Source organism: Ochotona curzoniae, unplaced genomic scaffold (genome assembly GCF_017591425.1).
Source record: "Ochotona curzoniae isolate NIBS_2020 unplaced genomic scaffold, NIBS_Ocur_1.0 scaffold_3223, whole genome shotgun sequence".
In the NCBI taxonomy this organism is placed as follows: domain Eukaryota; kingdom Metazoa; phylum Chordata; class Mammalia; order Lagomorpha; family Ochotonidae; genus Ochotona; species Ochotona curzoniae.
This window is the reverse complement of record NW_024467108.1, coordinates 4,562,587-4,579,466: the sequence shown is the minus strand read 5'-3', so window position 1 is coordinate 4,579,466 and position 16,880 is coordinate 4,562,587. Positions and strand designations below refer to the sequence as shown.

General features: G+C 43.8%; 1 protein-coding gene across 1 annotated transcript in view; it reads left to right on the top strand.

The window, feature by feature from the left end:
• Positions 1 to 720: 720 nt before the first annotated feature.
• Positions 721 to 16,880, top strand: part of XRRA1 (X-ray radiation resistance associated 1) — a 55,469-nt gene continuing 39,309 nt past the window's right edge. Inside the window, exons 1-4 of the mRNA XM_040964258.1 lie at positions 721 to 776; positions 4,964 to 5,061; positions 12,124 to 12,305; positions 16,100 to 16,171. Of these exons, the coding sequence (XP_040820192.1) occupies positions 4,968 to 5,061; positions 12,124 to 12,305; positions 16,100 to 16,171 (348 nt within the window). The 5' untranslated portion in view covers positions 721 to 776; positions 4,964 to 4,967. The remainder of the gene's footprint in view (positions 777 to 4,963; positions 5,062 to 12,123; positions 12,306 to 16,099; positions 16,172 to 16,880) is intronic.

The window sequence follows — 16,880 nt, the reverse complement described above, 5'->3', positions numbered from 1 at the left end:
TGCCATATAAACGTTTTTTGGGGTTAACTTCTAGAAAACAGTCTGCAAGACATGTCCTTTTCTTTGGTTCACCAGCTGCAGCTCTACCTTCTCACTTAATATTCCTTCATGGGAACTGGGATTTCTGTTAGTAGTTATAGCCAGGTCTTTTTGTCCCTCCTGAACCTGAATTTGGTTTGTCCAACATACTGTATGCATAGCAAGCATCTTTCTCCGGAGTTGAGCCTTGTCTTTCAACTTATCCTACTGAATTGTATTTTTGTGTGATTGCTTATGTAACCTGTTCCTTTGTTTCTGATTTGTGCATTGCATATTTTACTTAAGTAACACACTCACACCCTTCTGTCATAAAACTAATTTCTTCTCTGCCTTCCCATCTCTCGCCCTCCCACCTCCCTAATGTCCCGCTTCCCCTTCCCCCTTCTCTCCCTCATCCTTTTCTTTTCCCTCCCCTGCCTTTTCCCCCTCTCTCTTTTACCCTCTCTCCCCCACCTCCTTCTTCCCCTTTTCCTCCCCTTCTTCCCCTCTTCTCCCCTCCTTCTCCCCTACCCCTCTCCAATATATTTCATGGTTATTTGATCTGATAGGTCTTGCCTAGGAGCTAGGGAGAAACCTATCTTGGAGGAGACTGTACACAATTGGCTAAAATTAATGACAAAACTCACAGAGCTCTGAGGGGCAGGTTCAGAAAAGATTGTCATTTTGCAGGTGAACAAACAGGTGAAGAAACAAAAGAAAAAGGAAGTCAAGAGGCCATTCCCGAAGTCAAAGATCAAGTAAGTAAGGTGCAGACCTGGAAGCAGATCCTATTATTCTGTAAGTTGCTAGAACCTTCCTCCAGCAATCAGTCTCTAACATTACCCAGCCAGGGATTTACTCACACTCTTCCCTCCTTCACCTATCTACTAGATAAATGCCGTTGTTCAGGAGACATTCCTGCAAGTTTAACTTGAGTGTAAATCTGCCAGTAATTTCCCCCTACACATGTGAAGTGAATTCTAGGCCCTGTGCTAAATGCTGATGCTACACAGATGAATCACGTAATCATAGGCCCCATGGCAGGTGGAAATTGAGGAGAGAAAACAATTATAATGAAATGAGAGGTAACATGCTCAGAGAAGCATGCAGTTCAGAAGGAATCCAGGAGGAGAACTTCAAGTCCTTTGCAGGGGAGGTCAGAAGCCAGGAAATCCTAGTACCCTGTGTTGACCCAAAGGAGATAAACAAATTCACCCATTGCACACATAGTTATGAAATATGTTATGTACCAGGCGCTGTGCTAGGAGTAAATTGATGAAGACCATATATATTGTCCTGTCCCCTGAGGAGCTTAGGGTCTATTTAGGCAGAGCAGGTACCAACACCCACTTGTATCCTGCAAGTGTCATCCTTGCCTTGATGTGGCTAACACAGGTCTGTTGGCTGTGTCTTGTGAGCTGGGTGCTAAGGATGGAAGAGACATGTTTTCAGACTTGGAGGTTCATGTTGAAAGCAGCCGCTCAAGATTGTTGGTGACCTTGAGATACAGAAAGAGTTTAGGCTGTGAAAGAGAAATTGAAGAAATAACATTAGTGTTTGCCAAAGGCATCTGCTGCTTCTCCTCGGAAGAATCAGCAAAGATTTTGTGGAATCCGGGCTAGAGATAGAAAGATGCTTTCCCATCCCCCACTATTTCATCCTTACTACTATTATGTGGGACGTGAAACTTTTATTTCTTTTTTTAAAATACTTTACTTGAAAGGCATATTTTTAGAGAGAGGAGAAGCGACAGATATTCCATCGGCTGCTTCACTTCCCAAATGGCCACAATGCCTAAAGGTGGGCTGGTCTGAAGCCAGGAGCCTGGAGCTTCTTCTGGGTCTCCCATGTGGGTGCAGAGGCCCAAAGAGCTGGATTATCTTTCACTCCTTTCTGAAGCACATTAGCAGGGAATTGGATGGGAAGTGAAGCAGCCAAAACTTGAAACAGTGCCTATAATGGGATGCCAGTAGCGCAGGCGGAGGCTTAACCTAGGGCACCATGGCTGTGGCCACTTTCATTCTTGTTTTATATGGAGAAATCCAAGGCGCAGTGGATGGACAAATGCCTGCAGTCATGCTTCCCATTTTCAACTTTGTCGCCCTTCCTATTCTGCTTGTCTACTTGTTCTGTGTGTTACTTCCAGGAAGCCTTTTTTTTTCTTCTTTCTTTCTTTCTTTTTCTTTTTTTTTTTTCAGGCACCCACCTCTCTGCATTGTTTCTTGCTTTTACTGGACTCCCCCCACTGTCCTCCAAGGCATGCTTCCATTCTCCAGATGGCCTCCCTTCCCCCAGCCAGGGGCTTACAGATTCCATATCTCTGCCGCTTGAAATTTTCTAAAGCTGGCTCAAAGCAGATTTGGATCCCTTTAAAGAGAAATCTCTAAAGCTCCAGCTTTAAGAAACGTAGGTCTTTGAGGTGGTGTGGAGCTGAATCTTAAAGGATGCCATCAATCAAGTGAACCCAGTAGAAAAGAGTATTTCAAGCTGAAAAAACTCCAGGAACAAAGGCCAGAAAGACTGAATTTGAGTGGTTTGCCTTTGGACTAGGAAATAACTCTGTGAGCCTGGATGGACTGGGTAGAATTGGGAAGTTAGGACCTGGGATTCCAAGGCCAGGCTCAGGCACCTGGTGTGCAGGCTCAGTAGGAACCCAGTCGGAAGTCTGCTGCAGTATTGTAGGAAAGAGATGGTGGAAGACTCAGTGGAAGCCGTGGAGATGGAGAAAAGCAGACCTTGGGGGCAGTGTTTCTGACCACCACTTCTTGGTCAGTTAGATGCACAGGATGAGAACACATGCAGGAGAAGCAGTGGGGTTAGGACAATGTTCATACTGCACCGGGCAGTGCCCAACTATACATTTTCAAGACAAAGGAAATGTCTGTTAATTAATTTGTAAAAATCAAGGCATGGGAGTTTATTTTGCTGAACTGGACTTACTGTTTAATTTGCACAGAAAGAAAAATCAAGGAATAACAATCAGAAAGAAAAAAACCAAAAACTTGTAGCCCACAAGTTGAATCTGGTTCATGGTGATTTGTTCAGCCTCCACACTGTTTGAAAGCAATGACTGAGTTGTTGACAGTCACATGATGAGGAGATGGTGCATAAAAATCTGACATCTCTCAAAGCAGCATGAAGATCGGGTGTCATTGAACTAGGTTTCTGCAAGGCAGTGGGTAAGAGCAGGAATGTGTGTGAGCATGTGCAGTTTTGGTCACTCACCCTACTCAACGCGTGTACACATGTGTGTTTCCAACTCCTAGCTAGAGTATAGCCTTTTGCAGGTTTTGAAATCAGATTATAGCAAAAATTCTTCTTGTTTTTAGCAAACTCTTTTACATTCAGAATTCTTGAATGACAAGTGGTGAGTGTAATTGCAGTTAAAGGTATCTGTTCCCTTGAGGAAATTTCAAAATGTCTAGCCCTCTGAAAAGAACAGTAATTTAGTTGAGAAAAGCCTGAGTCAGACCCTGAGGTCAGAACAGTACTCTCCTCTTGACTTTTGTGCATATGCATGAGTAGACACACAGGCACCACCACCACCACCACCTGCCCAAAGAAATCTCACTCATTCTAAATTAGCAATGAGGCTCTGGGAACCTCTTCTGGGAGACAATAGGAAGTGGAATCTTATTTCTACGATGCTCATTTAGTTCCTAAAGTGTTAGGGAGTTGGCACACATGGAATCCTTGATATCTCTTCCCTGTCACAGCTGTCTACTTGCCCTCCCTCCCCACCCAGGTGCTCATGCTACCCTTCCTGGATCCTCAGAGATGGCTCTGTAGGTCTGCCTGTCTTGAGGAGCATTTCTTTCTCTACCTGCTCCTTTTCAGGCTGTAGATACAGCCAAACCTTTCTCCTGCTATGATCTAGGCAATTACTATAATGAAATACTGGAGGTTGGGCACTTTAGCCAGAAAAGAGGTTTGTTGAGCCACAGTTCTGGATGTTGAGGAGCCTGATACTAATATAATTTCAGCTCTGGTAAGAACTTTATGGTGGATGACAGCATGGTGAGAGCATGTGCAGGAGAAAGAGATTACAAAGTGAGGCAGAAAGCCAGAGACTGAAGCACCAACCCCCTTCTGATGACCTATCCCAATGACCTGAGACCCTCTGAGCAGGCTTGACCCCTTAAAGACCACACTACCTTTCAGCATCACAATAGCTTCCTACTTATGTGTGAACCCTTGGGGGACAAGTCGTGGCTTCCTGTTACTCACCACTGTAATAGAAAATGACCAGTGTGTAATAGCCATGTGCCAACTGTCCTGAACCTGCTCACAAGCATTTTCTCATTCAATCAGCAGGTAAAGAAATTGGGGTACAAACAGGTAATTTGCTGGATCCTAGAGAAAAGGAGGTCAGAACTAGAATTCATAACAGGTATCATCTGTGTCAAAAAGTAATTGCTCTTGGACCTGGCATGGTGGCCCAGCGGCTAAAGTCCTTGCCTTAAACACACCGGAATCCCATATGGATGCAAGTTCTAATCCCGGTAGCTTCACTTCCCATCCAGCTCCCTGCTTGTGGCCTGGGAAGGCAGTGAAGACGGCCCAAAGCCTTGGGACCCTGTATCCGCATGGGAGACCTGGAGTAGGAAGTTCCTGGCTTCTGGTTTCGAATCAAAGCATGACTGTTGCAGTCACTTGGGGAATGAATCATCAGACGGAAGATCTTCCTTTCTGTCTCTCTCCTCTGTATATCTGACTTTGCAATAAAAATAAACGCTTCTTTAAAAAAAAAAGAGTAATTGCTCTTTAGAGCCTTCCACTCAGTATGATTTTATTTGAACTGGAAGATTCTTTATGGTAAGTGACTAGGCCATTTCTAACACAAGGCAGGGTGGGTATATATGAGGTGTGGTGGTTCTGATAGGCTCCCAAGCTCACCAGAGCTTCTCACTCTCCTGCTTCCTTGCTTTCCTTGCCTGGCATTCAGGGAGATGGCCTACTTGGGAAGCTACAAGCTGGACGATGGAAAACCTTACCTGAACAACTGCTTTCCAGCCAAGAATCTGCTTCGGACAACAGATAAAGGTCAGGTGACTTTTCAGACTTGGACCTCTTCCCCCATACTGGGCTCCTGCTTTAGGCCATTTCTCTCCCATCCCTTCACTATCATTCCCTGCCCCTCACAGTCTGGTCCCTTCCATCTGCCTTCTCTTAGCAGTCCCAGGAGGACTTCTAAAGCATGCGCTTAGTCATGTTGCCCCTGTTCTGTTTTGTGGCTTCTCACTGATTCCTTTTTCCTGGCATTCTGTGTCATTCGGAGTCTAACCTTGCCCCAGTCTCCACTACAACCTCATTCCTGTATTTATACAGCATTGCACAGTGCTAAACGACCCAGCATTCACTCAAGAGAGCCAAACTCTCCCATCTCACACTATCCCTCTCTTCCCCAGCTTCTAACAAATGTTCAGTGCCCATCCTCTCTTAGGTGCTGTTTGCCTATCTGTATTTCTTATTTGATAAGTAATCATATTGTGACCAGCTCCTAAATAAAATGTGTTAAAATGGACCCTCCTAAACATTGTTCCCAGCATATCTGTAATCTCACCTATGGTGGAACTTTCTCAAGCTCCTAAGCAGGTCCCTAGAGATGGAATCTTGTCTCAAAGTGTGGGTCCTCTGGATTGGATTTGTTGCTTTAAAAGAATAGGACCAGGGAGAAGGACACTTGTGTACTCTTAAGTGTTGGACTTTGTTGGCCACTCATTGTGTAGAATGTTGGAAGAAATTTCTCCAGTCTGTCCTCCCTACTTCACAGAATGACTTATTTTTATTTAGCAACCTTCCTTGACCATCTACTTATTAAAATCCTTCCAATGAGGCTGTCTATATGGATTTATGATCTCTCTGTCACTCATATGTTCTCTCTCTCACACTCTCTCATACACACGCACACACTCGGATAGGTGCAGAAGCACAGACGTGTGTGTCTATGTGTTAGTGTACTAATTTTTTTAAAGATTTCGGCGGTTTTTGTTTTTGTTTTGAAAGACCGATATACAACAAGAAGGAAATACAGAGAAAAAGATCTATTCACTAGTTCATTCTCCAAGCAGCTGTAACAGCTGGCCAAAGCTAAGCCGATCTGAAGCCAAAAACAGGAGCTCTCCCTAGGTCGTCTACTATGTGGGTGCAGGGTCCCAAGACTTCAGGCCATCCTCTACTGCTTTCCCAGCTACAAACAGGGACCTGGATGGGAAGTAGAGCAGCCAGGACACCAGCCAGCACCTGTATAGCATCCTGGTACATGCAAGGCAAGGATTTAGCTACGAGGCTATCGCACCAGGCCCTTAGTATACTCTTTTTTTTTTAAAGAAAAAAAAAAAGGAGATTTATTTATTTTTACTGGAAAATCAGACCCACAGAGAAAAGGAGAGACAGAGAGGAAGATCCTCCATCCGATGATTCACTCCCCAAGTAGCCACAATGGCTGAAGCTGAACCAATCCGAAGCCAGGAGCCAAGAGCCTCCTCCGGGTCTCCCACATGGGTGCAGGGTCCCAAGGCTTTGGGCCATCCTCGACTGCTTTCCCAGGCCACTAACAGGGAGCTGGATGGGAAGTGGAGCTGCCGGGATTAGAACCAGTGCCCATAGGTGATCCCAGCACATGCTTGGCCTTTACTATACTCTTTTTTTGTTTGTTTGTTTGTTTGTTTTATTTTTGTTTTTATTATTATTATTTTTTATTACATTGCATCATGAGACACAGTTTTACAGGCACTGGGATTTCCCCCTTCCCTCCCCAAAACCCGCTCCCCCCGCCCCATGGTGGATTCTTCCATCTTGTTGCATTACCACAGATCAAATTCAGTTGAGATTTTTTTTCCTTGCAAGCATCTACAAAGCATAGAGTCCAGCATCTTATTCTGCAGATAAGTTCAACAATTTCATGGGGAGACAGTCTCTGGTCTGAAGGTACAGCCGAAAGAGTATCATCCCAATCAATTGAAAGCCCCGACATTACATCAGTAACAATTTACAACGTACTGGAATTAGTTGACATGATATTGTGTAACCAGCATGTTCAAAGAGAGAGAGAGAAAACAACAACACCAACAACAAAAAAAAGAGTACAAGTTCTGAACCACATCCTATGACTTCTACATTGACATTACAATTATTAGTTTATATACAGCTGGGTTCTATACACCTTAAAATGGCTATAGATTACTATTCAGCTGTCTCATGTCTATTTTAATTTTAGTATTTAGCAGTTCATAGTGTTGAAGCCTGATTTTGCAGAACCTGGCTGTTTTTCAGGTAGTCTAGCTCTATAACTGTAACAAGACATATGTCAACAGTTTAGGTGAACAGTTTTAGGAGGGGTGTGCAGAGAAATCCTCAATACCCTAGTGAGGAGCAACTAATCTTCGTGTCCTACCCAGTGAGTTATAAGTGCATCCCCCCTGCCCATTTCCTATTTCTAAGCTTTCCTCGCTGTTCTCCATCTATTCTAGGTTTTTTTGTTTATTTGTTTATTTGTTAATTTGTTTTGAGGGGTTTCTGGAGCAATCCTGATGGTCATTATGAGAGAGAGTGGGGACCCAAAATTAGAACCAGGCAAGAACCAGAGAAAGCTCCTCTCCCTAGTCCTGAAGGAAGTTTACTGTTTTGTTTCTGCGGACCGCTCAGTGCTCCTGGTTGTCGTTCCGATGACCTTGGATCCTGCAAGGCAGGGTATGGGCTTCTTCCATCCCATGTGTGAGACCTAAATGGAAATGGGTGACCTCAGAGTTCTCGGCCTCCGAAGGCACTCCAATTCCCCGTGGTCTCCTTGGCGATTGGGATGTAGTCCTCGGAGCTCGTACTGATAGTCCTTGGTGAGAATCTAGGAGTCTTCAGAGTTGGGATACAAGCTTCCTCCTGTCTGCCTGCTCCACTCTGGGGTCCCCCCCTGCTCTGTGCATATGACCTCCTGTTAAGAGGTTGTTGGGGTTGCTCCTGATTCCCCCCATATGCCTTCGTAGTTTTGCTATTGTCTAATGCTGATTTGAGTCTGTTGTCTATGAGTTACCAGTTATGATCCTGATAGGTTATACTTCCCGTCTTCCTCACACCTTCTTGGGTGATGTAAGATTTCTCTGCTCTCCCTCCCCCTTTCCGAGTAGCATAGAGCCTTACAAGTATATTAGGTTTTACAATTCTTTGATGTAGATCAGAAGCAGTCTGACTCATATCGATTATTGATTCATTGATTACTTCACAATATCTTATTGCATGAGATACAGGCTGTTTGGGGTTGAAATAATATTGCTGTTTCAGATTGACATCAATTCATAACAACCACATCAACAACAACAGCAATAACATCGACAACAAAGTATATCACCCTGAAAAAAAGTAACACCACTGAATAGCCAACACATGCATGACAAAAAGGAAACACAGAAGTCTCTTGGGAAAAATGGTGCCAGCATTTGCTTCATAAGCACATGATGAATTCTACTAGATTATTTGGAAGCAACCAAACTGAAGTAAAAACATCAAAACACATGGGATACAGCCAAAAAAAAAAAAACCAAGAAAATAAAATTAAATTAAATTAAAACCAGGATAGATTGGACTGTTGGAGTTACCCTTTCCATGTTGGCTTCCTTATATGAGAGAGAATATATGGTATTTGTTCTTTTGTGATTGACTCCTTAATATGTGTATTTCTTGCTCTGCTGCACACACCTGGTTTCAAAACCAGTCCCTATTGAAAAGAGCAAAAGCATCTTGTTTGCAGGGTTGGGGCAGGGAAAAATGCAGAGTTTATTGGAAGGATGTACAAACCAGTCTGAAGGCACTGCTATGGCCAAAGCTGGGACAATCTAAACAATGAAATAAATGTAGGAGAATTGGGATGCAAACCATAGAATAAATAGGCATTCAGCAGTTCATACTGAAATAAAAATATTTAAATACCTAATTGGGGGAGGAGGAAGAATGCTTTCTTATGGTGAAATTCCAGGTTTTCAATGTACAAGGAATGAAGGAAAAGAAATGAGGGAAATAGAAAATCACAATTCAGACAACACAATAGTGATTTTGCAGGTAAGAACTCTCTGTGGCTTTTGTAGAAATCAGTGTTCTCAGAGAAACAGAACTAGTAATAAATAGATGATTTGATGATCAATAGGCTTTATATTTCAGGAAATTGCCTGATGTGATTGTGGGACCTGGTAAGTCTGAAGTTTGTAGGTCAGGGCAACAGGCTGGAAATTCTCATAAAGGAACTGAGGGTTTGAGGCATGACCTGAGATCCTTGAGGCAAGGGGTTTTTGGTTGGTTGGTTGGCTGTTTTTTGGGGGTTTTTTTTGTCTTGTTTTGTTTTTTCTGTCTCTAAAAAAAGCTCAAATTTTGTTTCTGTTACTGAATCTGAAATCAGATACTCATTCCAAGAGAGGCCAATGACTCAGGACAAGGGTTTAGGGAAAAGAGAGAAAGTTTATTTAGGGAGCTAGCAACTGGGCAGGTGGCCTACCAGTGCCTTAATATCCAACCTCTCTACCCAAAGGAAGAAGTCCTGATTTTTATATAGGAAAACACGAATGTGGTCCATGCCTATAGTCCTGTAAAAGAGATGCAGGAGGTGAGGTTCCCCCAAATGCCCCCTCACCAGGGGCAGGGAGGGGTCCTTATTTTACTACCAAGTGGTTCTAGTTCTTTACAACCATTCCATGGCTGCCCAGACTTCGGGGCAAAATAAACAACAACATCCAGGAATGGGCAACAGATGCCTGATCAGATTTAGGTCATTAAGGTCTTCTAATCCTCAAAATGATGCATTGTTCACCTCTTGCCTGTACTCCTGAGGGCTTTCAGCTGACTGGGTGAGAGCCACCCGCATGATCAAGGAGAATCTCTCTTTCTTAACTTCCGTTGATTTTAGACACTGATCATCAGAGAGTGCCATCCCAGTAAGGAAGCTAGGCAGGCACCACTTTAACCCAGTGACCCTAATGTACTTTACTAGTTGTAAGGTTGATTAACATCCCAAACTCCTTGAGCTAAAGCAACAAGAAAGGCACAGCTTTGTGTCTTGAGTTTTTACTAATGTGCAAAGCCTTAAGATTAATATAGTCATGGAAAAGCCCCAAACAGATTTAAATTAAGGAACATTTTATAGACTGACCTGTGCTCTTCAAAAGTGTCAAGGTCACACAAGAAAAAACAAGATAGAATCACTGTCACAGACTCAAACCAGAAATAGGGATGAGAGAGACATAACCAACCAAATGCAGTGTGAGATCTTGGTTTTAGCTCTGGAACAGGGGGAGGCCATTAGTGAGAAAACCAGCACAAGTCAAAGGGCTGTAAATCAGCAACTAATACTACACTGGTGTTGATTTCTTGGTTTTGGTAATTGTATTATAGTTATATAAGTTCATATTAGGGGAGCTGGCAAAGACTATATTTGTTCTCTGTTCCATTTTTGAAACTTTTCTGAAGGTCTAAAATTACCTCAAAATGAAAAAAGAAAGGGAAAAACTCTCCCCATGGATCTCCTTCCTGCTAAAAGCCTACCCCATTAAAACCCAGACTCCTCATGCTGGTCCTCAGGACCTTTTATAATATGACTCTGCTGACCTCACTAGCATCATCTCTTCCCTTATTAATTTTTGGGCCGTCCTTCCTGTCTTTGTTGGGGGTTTGGTACCAGCTCGTGCTGGAGTCCTCGGGAGTCAGGGGAGATGAGGTAGGGTAAAGGAGATTCTAAGTCCTTGCTCCAAATGGGGACAGCCTTAAAAAGTAAGGTATCTGTCAAACCCAGAGTGAGGCCAGGAAATAGCTCTTGTGAGATGTAGAGCAGCAACTGCATCTAAGAGGTAGGATTGGCCATAGTGGATAGGCAATCTGGGACAGGTCCCTGAGGCTGGGATAGTGGGCTGTGGCAAGAGAAAGCCAGTGGTTAGAGACACCAGATTGGTTCCCACAGCTCTGACAGTCTTCCGTGTGGGAGATATATATATATATGTGTGTGTGTATATATATATATATATACATATATATATATGTTTTTGTTTTTAGCCCTTCCCGTTTGTCTGTGGTGCTTGGGTTTTGAATCTCAGCTAGTGATTTTCTTCCAGCATACAGATCCACTTATGCTCTAGGCTGGGTGCTCCCATCTCTAGACCTCCATGGCTTGCTTTACTTCATTGAGCTCCTTTCCATCAGAGCTGCTGTCCTATTCATTTCCATAACTCCCGCTCCCAGCACAAAGTAGGTATTCAGGAAGGTCTCAGCTGTGGCTGTGGTCTGATCATTCAGCAAGTGTGACAACAAGTTTAGCTCTGTGCAGGCCTTGGAAATACTGACATGAACTAATCTAAGTCTCTTGTTCTAGAGTTTCCACTCTAGAGGAAAAGACAGATCATAAATGAATTAATAATTACTGTCATTGAATGTTGGGCAGTATGTCAACTGAAGATGCAAGAGAAAACAGTTGCCAGAATGTTGTGATTTGTGTTGCATAAGCTTACTGGTAAACATCAGAGGTTTTTTTTTTTTTTAACTTACATACACTATCTAATTATTCCTACATGCAGGACTGTGAACATGCAATATTGTGCGTTGAACTGCAAGGACCTGGTCTTTCTCTTATTCTAAGTTCCTAACATATACTTTCCCTACTAATGGCAGAAGTCTGTGAAGGTGGAACCCATGGAGTGGAGATCATGCATTGGGCTTTGTTCAAGAGGTGACCCACAGGGGAGCAAGCAGCTGATCTGGGGAGGAGTGATCAGCTCTGCTGAGGATGATCAGGGATGACTTCACAGAATGGGAAATGCTTGATCCTGGGTCCTGAAGAAACAGCAAAGTTTGAAGACTAAGTTGTGAGGAAAGAGGGAACTGGGCAAGTCCTTCCACCTCTTTTGGTCTAAGCCTGTTCCTCTATAAGGCAGAGGCAGCAAGATGCTGTTTCCTGGCTTAGGGGTTCCGTTTGTGCAGACCTCTCTCCACACCCCCAGCAGGAGTGGAGTGTCTGGTGCATGGTAGGTTACCAGGAGCTGTTTTAGGTTTGGGCGGTCTAGATCAGCATTCCACAGTGACGCTAGCCGGAACTTTGCAGTTTTCATCTTCTCGCTGTTCTAATTTTTCCAGCAGGCCGAGGACACTGGTTAGTGGCTCGAAAAGGTAACCTCAAGAATTCTAAGGGCACAGCAAAAGCACCTGCTGGGGGTCAGCACGGCCGGAAGAACATTTCTCTTGAGGTCCGAGGGAATCAAGAGTCTCAGCAGCAAAGCCAATTAGATGTTTCTGGACACATCCTGGACCGGGATTTTCTGGTGAGGACAAACACATCCTGGAGTGGCTGGAAGCATTGGCAGGGGTGCAGGGATGAGGACTCCCTCTTATTCTGTTTTTGTCCTATTCAGGACAAGGAGTTGCCTTGCTCTGGCACAACTACACCCAGGTCATACAAGGTCTAATAAGAGTGATGTTGGCAGTGTGAGTACAGCGAGGAAGACAAGGGTACTCCAGACTGCTTCCATGTACAGATTTCTTTATATTTGCCTTATGAGCTAGGTAATGTGCTGGCCTCCCTGTTCTATTGTTACCATTGGTCAGATGAGGAAACTGAGGCCCCAGGAAGTAATTTGCCTTGGCTGAGTTCCCACAGCTAGTAAATAGCTTGGTTAGATTAGAACTCCAGTTTACTGATGTCAAAATCTGTACCTTTGATTATATCAGGTAAAAAATCTTAATTGGTAAAAGAGGAGGTCCATTGAAAAAACAAATCTAGGACCTGGTGGCGTGACCTAGCGGCTAAAATCCTCTCCTTGAGTACAGTGGGATCCCATATGGGTGCCGGTTCTAGTTCCTGCAGCTCCACTTCCCATCCAACTCCCTGCTTGTGGCCTGGGAAAGCAGTTGAGGACAGCCCAAAACCTTGGGACCCTGTACCCGCGTGGGAGACCTGGAAGAGGTTCCTGGATCCTGGCTTCGGATTGGCACAGCACCGGCCATTGTGGTCACTTGGGGAGTGAATCATCTGATGGAGGATCTTCCTCTCTGTCTCTAATAAATAAATCTTAAAAAAAAAAAAAAGAAAAGAAAAACCAAATCTAGGACTTATTAGAATAGAGAAATTCCTGCTGCTCTGCTCTACTCTGGGGCCAATTCTCTGGCATCAGATGGAATTGAGGAGTCCTGCTCTCCATGTCCTTTGTCCTTTTGCTTGAGTGTCTAACTGAAAGCCAGGTAAGCAGACCAGATAGTACCCAATGCCTGGAGCTGACTTTACAATGACAGGGCTAGCTGTGCTGGAGACAAGCCAGGTACTTTTTTTTTTTTTTTCAAGATTTATCTGAGAACTAGAATGACAGAGACAAAAAAAGAAAAAAAAAAAGAAAGAAAGAAAGAAAGAAAGAAAGAAAGAAAGAAAGAAAGAAAAGATCTTCCATCCTCTAGTCTACTCCCTACTTGACTGTAATGACTAGGTCTTGTCCAGGCTGAATCTAGGAACCTAGAAACCTGGACATCCCACATTAGTGGCAGGAACCATACTTGGGCCTTTTCCCACTGCCTTCCCAAGCACATTACAAGGGAGTTGGATCAGAAGCAGAACAGCCCAGACAGAAACTGGTTCTCTGCCATGAGATGCTGAGAATGTGGTATTGCAGATGGAAGGTTAGCTCACTGGACCACGATGCCAGCCCCAAAGCCAGGTGATTTCACATCTACTGTATTCAAAGCCTCAGTAGATCGAACCATTTTGTAAATCTATGTTAGTGCACGATCTGGTTCTCGTAGCTTCCCAGGTTCTGTTGCAGTTTCCTAAATGAAGTCTGCTGGTTGGATGTTGGTTGCTTCTCCTTATTGGTGGCTAGTATCAGCTTTTTGCAGAGTCTGGTAGAGAGTGTTTCATTGTTGCATCCACTCCTCACTAGGGATAAGGAGGATGGAAACAACAACCCTATGGAGAAGCAGAAAGTCTCCCTGTGGTCTCGTCCCTTCCATTTCCAAGTAGGTGCATATTCCTACGTTTTTTTAAAAGATTCATTTACTTTTATTGCAAAGTCAGATATAAGAAGAGGAAGAGAGACAGAGAGGAAGATCTTCTGTCCGATGATTCACTCCCCAAGTGACTGCAACGGCTGGTGCTGTACCGATCTAAAGCCAGGAGCCAGGAACCTCTTGCTACTCCAAGTCTCCCACGTGGATATAGGGTCCCAAGGCTTTGGGCCATCCTTGACTGCTTTCCCAGGCCACAAGCAGGGAGTTGGTTGGGAAGTGGAGCTGCTAGGATTAGAACTTGTATCCATATGGGATTCCGGTGCGTTCAAGGAGAGGACTTTAGTTGCTAGGCTACCATGCCAGGCCCTATTCCTACACTTGACAAATATGGTTTGTTATTCAGATTGCCACTTCAGGTGTTACAAGTAAGGCCATATCCATTCTGCCTGTTCTGCGGTTCCACTCGGATGTTTCTTTGGCATTTCCTTTTTAGCTGTTCCACCAATCCTTCTCCAAGACTCCAGACATAGCTCTTCTCTAGTATTTGTTATACTATCTCTGTGTTTGTGTTGGCACTATTTTCCACCCAGTCATCAAGCCAGTAACCTGTTACACAGATGTTTATCTCGGTCTCAAACGTACATCACTTGCTCAGTCACTGATAAGAGAATGAAAGCTCCACAATCAGCTTAGACAAATCAAGATTGTCCCTTGACTTGAGAATATCTCAGAGAAATGAGAATTACACCAATGTTCTTTAACAGAAGGAAGTGGAGAAGTAGTTATTGGGAAGATAATGAACAACATCTAATGTATCCATCTTTCCTGTCTTACACTTTTTTTTGTAAGAGATTTTCATAATAAATATTAGCAGCCCCTGCCACAAAAACCTCTGACGGCTTTCTGCTGATGTAGCATAAAATCTCTGCAAAGCCAGCCTGGACTCACACGTTCCAGCGCCTACCTCTCTCACCTTGTCTTGTTTGGCATCCACTCAGGAGCCCTTGCTTTTCCTGCCTAGGTAGTCTTCACAGTCCCCTTTGCCATTCTCTTGAGTCCAATTCTATTCAGCTCTTAAGTTCCCACTGTAGTAATATTTCCTCATTTCTAGACTGGTGTTTGGACCTCCTGCCATTGTCTCCCATAGCATCTTGAATTTCTCCTTTAAAATATTCATCGTGTTTATAGATACTTGCTTGCTTTTTGGCTTTCCAAGAGTAAGCTTTCTGAAAGTATGTAGTGTCTAGGCTTTTTCTCTGTTGTCTTCTCAAAGCCTAATTCAGTGCCTAAATATAATGGATACTATAAATAAATGATTAACAGGAAAAAAAAGGAATGAGGTTTGATTAAATATAGCTAGAAGCTGCAAAGCTGAGATTTGCTTCAACTCTTTAATTATATGGGGTAACATATGGTAGTCAGAAGATCCTGAAGCTTAGTATAGATTTGGATTGGAATTGTAGATCTGTCCATTACTAGCTGTGTGACCTTAGGCAAAGCACTTTACCTTTGTTAACCTTGTTTTCCTCATTACAAAAAGGGAGACAATCTCACTTAGATCAAATAATTTAGGTAGGATTAGAAGAAAGGTTTTTTTTTTGTTTTGTTTTTTTTTTTTATTGGAAAGGCGGATATACAGAGAGGAGAGACAGAGAGGAAGATCTTCCATCCGATGATTCACTCCCCAAGTGAGCCCAACGGCCGATGCTGTGCCGATCCAAAGCCAGGAGACTCTTCTGGGTCTGGGTCTCCCACATGGGTGCAGGGTCCCAAAGCTTTGGGCCATCCTCGACTGCTTTTCCAGGCCACAAGCAGGGAGCTGGATGGGAAGTGGAACTGCTGGGATTAGAACCGGCGCCCATATGGGATCCCAGGCGTACAAGGCGAGGACCTTAGCCACTGCGCTATCACGCCGGGCCCAGAGAAAGTTTATTAATGTGCCTAGCAGAGTACATGGCCCAAAGTAGTGCTTAACAAATTTGTGGTGAGTGAATGGGCGATTAATGCGTGAACAAGCAAACATAACAAAAATATGAGATTGCCCAACATGAACAAATGGAGTATAAATTAATTGATTATACTTCTATGGGTCTTGAGAGCTGACCCCTGCCCCATGTTCCAGCTGAAGCATCACTGTGTACGGAAGCCATCGGACCTGTGCAGCATTAACGTGTGCGGCCTCAAGTTCAGCAAGGTGAGACCAGCCAGCAGACTGCCGTGGGTGAACCAGACCTGTGGGGCACCAGGCTGTTCAGGTTTGACCACTGCGCCCTCTGGAGTCCCTGAGAACTGGAGATCTTGTTTGCTACAAAGGAGGTATTCAAACAAGGACCCACTGGGTAGAAACAAAAATCAGTCACAAATGTTTGCCAAAATGTTGTTATTGCCTTTCTCCCGTTTGAGGTGGATTAAAGGAAATCAGCTTATGAAACTGGCTTTAAATTTGTTACAGAATTTTGTTGGACCATACTTCATTTTGTGACATTAAGGTCCCACCACAAGAGCCTTCAAAAGTGGTTTCAGGTCTTAGCACCAAAAATGACAATTGTTTTCTCAAGAAACCAGTGTGTCTTTAACTTGTAGACACTATGTCCTTTGTCATGAGTCATGTTTCTTTTTTTGTTTTGTTTTGCACTGGCTTATATGCAGCTCGGAGCCAGGATGACAGCCTATTGTTAGCTAACATGTATGCAGGACATTATAGCAGGTATTTTTAGTTTCTAGGCCTCCCATGCTATACTAAGAGAAATTGCTTGTCTCAAGCAGTCCCATAGGAGCGGGAGTTTTGAGCCACAGTATTCCCAGCTCAGTGGTGGGAAAGGCAGCTTCCCCACAAGGTTGTGCTTCGCTTCATTTAGTACTCCCTTCCTCAGAATTGAACTTCTTGGCAACAAGTCTTGGCC